This window comes from Mytilus trossulus, chromosome 8, assembly GCF_036588685.1.
Source record: "Mytilus trossulus isolate FHL-02 chromosome 8, PNRI_Mtr1.1.1.hap1, whole genome shotgun sequence".
In the NCBI taxonomy this organism is placed as follows: domain Eukaryota; kingdom Metazoa; phylum Mollusca; class Bivalvia; order Mytilida; family Mytilidae; genus Mytilus; species Mytilus trossulus.
In genome coordinates this window covers 36,355,901-36,365,703 of record NC_086380.1, presented here as the reverse complement: position 1 = coordinate 36,365,703, position 9,803 = coordinate 36,355,901, and the positions used below count along the sequence as shown (strand labels likewise).

General features: G+C 30.8%; 1 protein-coding gene across 1 annotated transcript; it reads left to right on the top strand.

Annotated features, from left to right (window-relative positions):
• The first annotated feature begins 5,287 nt into the window (after nt 1-5,287).
• LOC134681882 (potassium voltage-gated channel protein Shaw-like) lies at nt 5,288-8,037 on the top strand. The gene is made up of 2 exons (XM_063541525.1): nt 5,288-5,976; nt 6,807-8,037. The coding sequence occupies exons 1-2, from the start codon at nt 5,524-5,526 to the stop codon at nt 7,755-7,757; spliced, it is 1,404 nt and encodes a 467-aa protein (XP_063397595.1). The 5' UTR covers nt 5,288-5,523; the 3' UTR covers nt 7,758-8,037.
• The last annotated feature ends 1,766 nt before the right edge of the window (nt 8,038-9,803 follow it).

Here is a 9,803-nt window from a genome sequence, read left to right as displayed (position 1 = left end):
AAACAAAAAATTACGAAAAATAAAAATGATGGATATGAACCAACATCAACCACTGATCTATGTACAAACTCCTGATATTGGACAGGTATAATATGGCTGGGTTGATATAAAAATAAGAAACACTTAGCAGTCTGATAATTTCCAATGAGACATTTCTCCAATAGAGATCAAATGACATTTAAGGAGGCTCTAGGGTATAACAATTTCAGAAATTTTTTTTTTTCATAACTCATTTTATTTATAACTTTTTCATACGGTACACCAAATCATTCAAAACAATCAATTCGGTTTGGCCCCAGGTGACTTTTAAAATGTATATATCATTGAAAAAGCTCCAAATTATCTCCCTTTGGTGCAAAAATGCCATTTTTTGGCATTTGAAATGTAATATCTTTTTTAACACATCGGTGGCCTTTATTTTTATGCCCCACCTACGATAGTAGAGGGGCATTATGTTTTTTTCTGGTCTGTGGGTCCGCTCGTCCGTCTGTTCGTTCGTCTGTCTGTTCGTCCATCTGTCCCGCTTCAGGTTAAAGTTTTTGGTCAAGGTAGTTTTTGATGAAGTTGAAGTCCAATCAACTTGAAACTAAGTACACATGTTCCTTATGATATGATCTTTCTAATTTTTAAACCAAATTAAACTTTTGACCCCAATTTCACGGTCCACTGAATATAGAAAATGAAAGTGCATGTTTCAGGTTAAAGTTTTTGGTCAAGGTAGTTTTTGATGAAGGTGAAGTCCAATCATCAACTTGAAACTTAGTACACATGTTCCTTATGATATTATCTTTCAAATTTTAATGCCTAATTATATTTTTTACCCAATTTCATGGTCCATTGAACATGAAAAATGATAGTGCGAGTGGGGCATTCGTGTATTTTGGACGAATTCTTGTTTATTATAATTTTTAATTAAGCTGTACTTTAACTAAACTTTTATAAAAGTTAAGCGATTTCTGTAATTTAGTACTTGAATATTCAAATGAAAGTTTATCATAATAATCATAAACATGATAAAATAGCCATTTTATTGATCTCTTCACTGATAATTTTTGAGTTTGTGTATTTGTAGGTCAGACATCTTGATTTTCATGGTCATCATTCACAGATCAATACTGAACAGAAAACTTAAAGCTGATATTTTTCTCCATAGTGGGACTTTTTTATTAATTTGAAATGGAACGTGTTTTTTCCTACATTTATTTGAAAGAGGAAATTTCAACATGATGACTATAAACAAAAAGGAGTCATATCATCACGATCATTGATGCACAAGAACTTGATCATATAAATACAACAATGTAATTATCAATTGAAAGATGGAACCAATGAAGAAAATATTAGAATGTTGTTGTCCAAATAAACTTGCTTTGTTTTCTCATTTGAATCTCTCCATTCAATAAAGATGTACAGAGGAAGATCTTTGAAGAACAGATTGAAAAAATGTTTTGTCTAAGAATTGCAGGAATATTCTAGTGAATGAAATTATTTATTGACTTCACTCTTATATAGTGGACATAATATTTGTACATAGCAAGTTGTGAATAAAGAAAACAAAAACTTTAACAAAAAGTGTTTATATTATAAATTTGCAAATATAAGCATACTATTATGTACACCACAAAGGTATATATAATTCAAATTATTTGCATATACAAGTATTGCAATGAAACTATAACAAAGAAAATCTTACCTCATGAAAAGAGTAAACTATTCAGTCAGAATATAAAATATTTTTTCAGTTCTATTTTTCATAATAGAATAAACAAGACAAAGATTTCAAAACAATATTTTTTCATTTATTTAGACATTTCATCATTTTGTTTCAGTGAAAGGACTTTATTCTTTGACTGTAAATATTATTATACATTCCAAAATAAGAATAATCTTTATTGTCATATAAACAAATAAAAAACATGTATGTGACAAAATTTTAAAAAAAATATATATACAAAATATATATTAAAAAAAACTTGTATACATTTAAAACATTTTAAACAGCATTCATTGTAACATACACATAACTTTATATTTATATATATATATTTATAATTTTAATCCCATAGGATTTTATTTTGTCCCATGGGATATTGAAAATCCCATGGGATAATTGGATTTTTTTTGTCCCATGGGACAACAAATATCCCATGGGACTACAATTATCCCATGGGACCAAAAAAAATCCCATGGGATTTAACCAAAATCCCATGGGATAATGGTCAATCCCATGGGATTTTGCCCTGTCCCATGGGATATTGAAAATCCCATGTTTTTATAATTCAAATTGCAAAATAAATATGAAAGAAACAGTAGAAAACCAATGAAATTATTGAATCCCATGTAATTCCGCACATTTTTGTTATATACATGATATTGTAGCTTTTGTTTGAGGCGGCGGCGGATTTGCAAATGAGTGTTTTGCAAATTAAAAGTGTCCAGTGTTTAAACATCTGTTCTTCTAAATTTATCAGTTAGCCTGTCTGTCGGAAAGTTGAATATTCGGCTAAAATTACAATAAAGTGACGTTGTCATAGCATCAACGAGTACTATTATATATAAACACAAGGATCCATGTTGTAGACCATATTTATTTATTTTATTCTATTTTATTTTTATTTTTATACAAAATTAATTTTATATCATTTTATTATATTTATTTTTATATTCTCTTTATTTTTTTATTTTATTATTTACTTAATCATAAATTTTTTAATTCATTTATTTATTCAAACGTTAACTTTGCTCTTCAATTTTTTTTATTAAACTTTATTTATCATTCAAAATTATGTCAATTACCACATGGTAAAAAATAAATTATTTAATGCCCAAAAAGGCGCAAGCCAGGGCCGACCGTGCAAGGGCTGTGTAGCCAGTCAAGGTCGTTAAAAACTTCCATTTGTTGTTGTAGACCGTACTTTGACCTACATGTATACTTGTTTACTTTTATAAATTGTGACTTGGATGGAGAGTTGTCTCATTGGCACTCATACCACATCTAATTATGAATATCGAATTAAAGCAGTCCTCTACTTAATAGAACAATAATCAGAAATTAAATTGAAAAAAGGATTTGCTGTTTTAATCATTTAAAAAATGTATGTTTTGTTTGATTATTCTTTCAACGTTCAAATTATAATTTATTTTGTACTGTTTCTAATTTTTATTTATTTAAGGAGGTTCGCTACTCAGTTTCAAAATAACAAGCTTTTCATAACACTAGTTTATATATTAAAATAGGGGATAAGTAAAAGAACCAAACAAGCAAAATATATATATATAGGTCAATGTGCTTGTTTTAGAGACATTGAAGTTTTAGCGGGAAAATATCATCTTTTGATTTTTGATAGCTTTATCATTGCAAGTTTAAATTCTCAAGAACTATTGAAAAATAACAAAGATTTTATAAGACTTTTATAGATGGTTTATAATTATACATGTACATGTAAAAGATTTATAAAAAGAAAAAAAAATGGGGATCAATGGTGAAAAATTGTCAGGGCATTCAATTTGATAAAACCAGAGGATTACGAAAATCTGACAAAAAAAACATGACAAGCAAACATCCTTAAAAAATGCGAACCTCAGTCTCCTAAATATGTGTCAGTAGATTTTGTTCTACATCAGCAGAAATTTTCACACCAACGACAAAAATGCCTCATATCATCCTTGGTATGGAAACCAGTTAGTCTTCCCGAATTAAGAGGTTTAGTTTCTGTTTTCTCAAAGAAGTCGCCCTTTAGCTGAGAGTCAAAGAGAAAACTCAACAACAAACCATGATAGGGGACGTAGATTTTTATATACATGTACATTTGTAATTCTGTAAATTACTTCTAAATTTGAAATCCTCAACACCAAACTATATGGTTTACGGGGAACTAGGTCGCCATGCGGTTGACATAGATATAAAAATTCGAGCAGTATTATTTTGGGCAAATTTGATATCCGGCAAACAGGCAAAGTTTTCCTGTATATTATATCAACTTTCTCGCCACATGAATGTTCATTTTAACATGCAGACTAAATGGATTCTTTTTGTCAAAAAAATATTTCAAGATTTTGGTTTCTCATATATATGGGAAACACAAAATTTTATAGATAAAGATTGGTTAAAAACTGTAATAAAGCAAAGACTGTTAGACCAGTTTCTTCAGAATTGGAATTCGCTAATTCAAAGATCGCCAAAAGCTATTAACTACAAAAATTTTAAGAAAAACTGAGAATTTGTGGAATATTTTAACATTTTGGACTTTAAAGATGCCGTTTAGTTTAGTTTAAACATATTTATTTATAGTGGATTGGGAAACAAGTTTTGCAATTTATATTAATCCCTTTCCACTTTGCGGAGATGCCGTTGTTCTTTGTCGATTTCGAACGACCAATAACAAATTGCCGATTGAAACAGGAAGGTGGCAAAATGTACTGAGAGAAAAACCGTGTTTGTCATCTATGTAAAAATCGACAAATTGGTGACGAATATCGCTATATATTGGAATGTACTTTTTTCGATCAAAAACGTACAGAGTATTTATCCTCCTTTTTTGTACAACGACATAATACATTTAAATTTTCGGAACTTATGTCGAGTACACGAAAACCAGTCCTGAAGAAACTTTGTTTATTTATAAAACATATTAATACTTGTGTGTGTCCTCCTGGCTAGAGACTTCTGTAACCTCTCTCTTTGTTTTGTATATTGTAAATAGTTATTGTTTTTATCTCTGTACTGATGTAATGCATTGGCTTTATGAGAATAAAAGATATGTAGATAAGTTTGTATTTGTTTGGTTTTTATTTTTAATGTTTTTAAGCGTTGGGAAATTTGTTTCTAGTGTGTAAATACTCTATAATGTCATTGAATGGCTTTTACATATACATGTGTAAATTGTTTTAATCAATGTGTTATGTACTGCTTTGTAAAAGGTGAGACATTAATAAAAATATTGTATTGTATTGTATATTATTACTCTTCAACATCAAAAAGGCAATTTCCTAATTAACGAAGGTTGGCCCGAAGACACTAATCCAATTAAAACTATTACATAAGATCAGACAATGATACTATTTATATTAATAGAAAGAACAATATATTCATTTTTAATGAATAACTAAGTGACTTTGTAAGCCGTTGTTTGCATTTGGAGTCTCCAATACAGTAACCCACGAATTTACAAACATGTTTCGACAGCAATAACATTTATGTGTACGTTAAATGGAGTAGTTTAAGTGTTGTATTTTAAAAAAAAAAACAACTTCAGTTTGAACAGTCCAATCCATTTAGATCTAGAAACTAATATTTATCAATTGGATTTATTGGCCTGGAACATGCCATAGTGACTTTAATTCTAAGTGAATTAAGAATAGAAACCAGGACAACATTTTCTTTGAAATTATATTTACATATTAGCAATAATTGTTTAAAACATTCAGGACATATAAAACTCAGCGGCCGATTTGATCAAGTTCACCACTGGACGAAAATTGAATATTAAGGAATTCAACTTTGAGACTTTTTTGTTTAGCGACATGGATTGTGTATACATTAACGTCGGTGGGACATTGTTTCAGACGAAACTCTCAACTCTTAAGAAATACCCTAATACACTATTGGGTTCATTAACAATATCTTCCGAATTTTATAATAAGGAACATGAACAGTTTTACTTTGATAGAAATCCAGAACTTTTTAATACTGTGTTGGACTATTATAGAAATGATGTTATTCATCTTCCAACACATTTATGCGGATGGTTATGGAAGTCTGAATTAGAGTTTTGGAAAATTCCTTTAGCACACATCTCAGAGTGTTGTTTCCAAACTTACGTCAAATACGACGAGAAAGAGACTACAGCGACAAAGCTAAGAGAAATGTTTGCGACAGCGTCATTTGAAAATTCCTACTTACCTTCTCCATTTAATAAAATTCGACACAGAGTATGGCAGTTCATTGATGAACCGGCTTCATCCACATATGCTAGGGTAAGTAAAACTAGAGATTGTAATATCCGTTTTACGCCATAACTCATGGTGGTGCTCCTACTAAAGGAGGGAGATACAGAACATACATATCTACATTGCAAAAGTATCACTATTAACCACGATCGAAATAAAAGCCAAATGTAATATAACCAACCCTAATTTGAGGTCTTTTACAAACGTTTCATAATAGTTACCTTGTCTTCATAGTAATCTACAAAATCTCATATGTATTTTTTTTAATAATCGAGTCAGAAAATATAACGATGTCATACATTGTACCAAAAATAAACTTAATTCTTTAAACTCAACAACTTTATATTAAATTAATTCAATTTTCGTTTGAATTTTTTTTAGTTTGAATGAAAATAAGAATATTATTTCTTTTTTGTTGCATTACTAGTATAAAACCATTTAAACCGGAAAACCAACGGTCTAATCATTTAAAAAAAACGAGAAACACGTATGAACCACAGCAATAAACGACGAAGAGCTGAACATGATGTTAAACATGGTTGTGAGCGCGCTCAACCCACTCCTTAGTCTGTAACAGTTGTGCTAAAACACAACATACGAAAACACTTTTAACTTCAGTTGAATAGGACTTGACTCATCAGTTCTGTACTATGCCCAAAACTATCACAAAAAAGGCATAGTTACAGTACAACCACTCAATCCAAGCTCGACCAAAACCTATTTTCAACTTCAGTAGCTGCTTCTAAATTCGATTCGTATAATAATTCACGTAGGACTGAAAACCAGAAAAAATAATTTTACTGTTATTTTTATGTGTTTATAACAAGCAATGTGTAAACATCTACATTTTTTTCCAGGTATTTAGCATCATATTTCTCGTCACCGTGGTTGTTTCAGCAATTATACCATGCCTACAAACACACCCAAACGTCCGGATACAACGCTTCAACGAAACAACGATAGACCAATATATCCTGCTTAATCCTGACACATGGGTTAATCCTGATAATCACAAGGAAGTCCTATTACTGTCTACATATGAGCCGTCTTGGCTTTATAATTTGAACTTGTTTACCATAGTTTTCTTCACATTGGAATCTATTGTACGTTTCGTGTCGTGCCCATCGAAATGCAGGTTTTTCTTGGAATGGTTAAATGTTTTAGATCTTTTCTTAAACATAGTAATGTGGTCCCGCTTTATCATCGCCCGGAGCATTTCAGATGTCATAGCTGAGTCACAACATGTAATACTAATGCATTTTATCAGTTTTTGTTCCGCAGCCTCTGTATTGCGCTTACTTAAGTTTTTTAGGGTTGCAAAACAGTACAATAGTTTGCGAATATTATTTTTAGCAGTTAGAGCAAGTTTTAAGCAGTTAGGATTACTTTTGCTGACATTTATGATAATTGCATGGGTCTTTTCAAACATAATTTACTATGCTGAAATCAGACAGCCAGACACGTTCCCTAACATGTTAGATGGATTGTGGTGGTCAATGGTTACCATGACTACAGTAGGTTACGGTGATATGTATCCGAAAGGGCCATTGGGGCGTGTCGTTGGAGCCACGTGTGCGATGATTGGCATACTTGTTATAGCTATGCCAATAGCAGTCATTGCAGGGAACTTTGATGATCTCCATAAGACAAACAATAAACGAGAATGTTATAACAGGATTCAGAAAGAGAAGGAAACAGAAAGAAAAGAATCAATTAATTCAGCCCTTTCCAAAGAGAACAAAATTGTTCCATTCATGAAGTCAAAAGAAGAAAATAATACGGAAAACTTTCTAACTATCAAAATGTAATAAATTACCATTTCAACATGTTTAAATAAATGGCTCATTATTTATATTAACGTTTGAGGTCAAATTGAATGTATGAATTACTAAGAATTATGATTTTGAAAGCAGTCCCATTATACACGTACTCAATAGACCATTAATGTAATGGGTAAAAACACATAACAATGTATGTCGTAGTCAAAGATACTATTTTGTTCAATCTCTATTATAAAATATTTACACTACGATCGATTTATAACTTGACACACTGTAATTCATTTTGTTCATGTTGTTGGGTTACTGTCTCAATGACTTGTACATTTCATCAGTACTCTATTTCTGGTTTGATGAAAGTACAAATTCTGTTATGACTTCAGTTTAATTTTCAATAAACTTTTTTATATGAAAAAATGTTTTGCCTTAAGGTACGATTATATAATAAAATATTCTAATCAATTGATTAGTAAAGCCCACACCAAGAACAAAATGGCAATTGGGTAAAACGTTATATTTCTTTCTTAACATGTTTTAAAGAGAGGCGAAAGATACCAAAGTCACATACATGTACAAACTCATTTATAAGTCGAAAATAATCTGACAACGACATGGCTAAAAAAGAAATAGACAAACAACAGTACACACCATTCAACACTTAAGACTGAGTAATGCTAACTCCATCAAAATGTGAGGTGATCGTAGGTGCTCCGGAAGGATAAGCAGATCCTGCTCCATATGTGGCACCCGTCCTGTTGATCATGTCAGTACAAACCAGGTGAAACATCTATTCGGTAGATTAAATTCTGGGAATAGGAAATGGCATTGTAACATGCAGCTATTTCTTCAATTGTAAGAAGTTGTACAGCATTAAAGTTTTTTTTTTAAAGTACTGTACAATCATTCTTAAATGTCAAATTTGTCCAAAATACTTTATGTTGAACGTATTATCAGCATGACTTTATAAGGTCATAATACGAATACTAAAAATTAAGACGAAAAATATGTCGCAGATGTGTTCTAGTTATTCTTCATGACCGACACTCGGCTAACCGAGAGATAGGTCGGTTAATCTATATTGAGAATGCGGCTATATCGGCGGTGGGTTTGTTAATCGGGTTGGCTAAAGTCTGTTAATCAGTTGTTATCGTGAAAATCCGTGCAAGGTTTCATTGTATAACTTTATAATTATATTTATATCATAAAAACTATTCATGTCTGACAAAATGATTTGGAGTACTGAATCCAGTGGTGTAATTCTTTTTTTTTCTAGCTTCATTAAACGATCTATAAAATGAAAAGGCGAGTCACTCATCAGTAAATTTATACACATTTTACACACACAAAATGTACACAAAAATGACAAGTTGGTTGAGTTTACTTGTATGCAATCTTTTGAACATCGAAAAAAGACTGGCATTATGTTTGTTTACCATATTAACATCAATATGTTAAAAATCTACACGAAAAACTGTATTTTGGTGACATAAATCAATTTTTGATAAAAAAAAATATGGTCTGTTAATGGGTCGGATGTATGAAACTCGGTCTGTTAATTGGTCTGTTAAGAGTAATGAATGCCATTACTAGTATAATTTAATTGTTATATGGGGTGTTATCTGAATAAAAGGATAGGCTCAAGATTAGTGGCTAGAATAAATGGAAACAAAACATTAACAATGAAACATAAGTTTAGACAATGGAATCTGAAAATTGTTGGAATGACTTTAAAAAGTGAAAATCAAAGTAATATTAATTTCATCAAAGAATGGTCGCATATATCATGTGGATTCTGTTTCATTGATATGCATGGCACAAATTTGTCATTTACATAGTTAACAACTACATAAATCAGAGAAAAACTTTGTAATGTTTTGATTTTTTTTTATCAAATGAACTGAAATATGTTTATAATGCAAACAAATATAGACAAACCTTTCAACATCAACCTTTCTCTACACCACCTTGAATGTCACTCGATAGAAAAACAAGCACGTTTGCGGACTCGGCGAGTCGGCTAAATGACTTACGATATCATAGGAATACATCATTACTCGAAAAATAAAATTAATATTA

Excerpts from the sequence above, each read along its gene's own strand:
- LOC134681882 (XM_063541525.1), top strand. The coding sequence starts at position 5,524 with ATGGATTGTGTATACATTAACGTCGGTGGGACATTGTTTCAGACGAAA. Across the intron at positions 5,977-6,806 it reads CTTCATCCACATATGCTAGG|GTATTTAGCATCATATTTCT; the intron begins GTAAGTAAAACT and ends ATTTTTTTCCAG.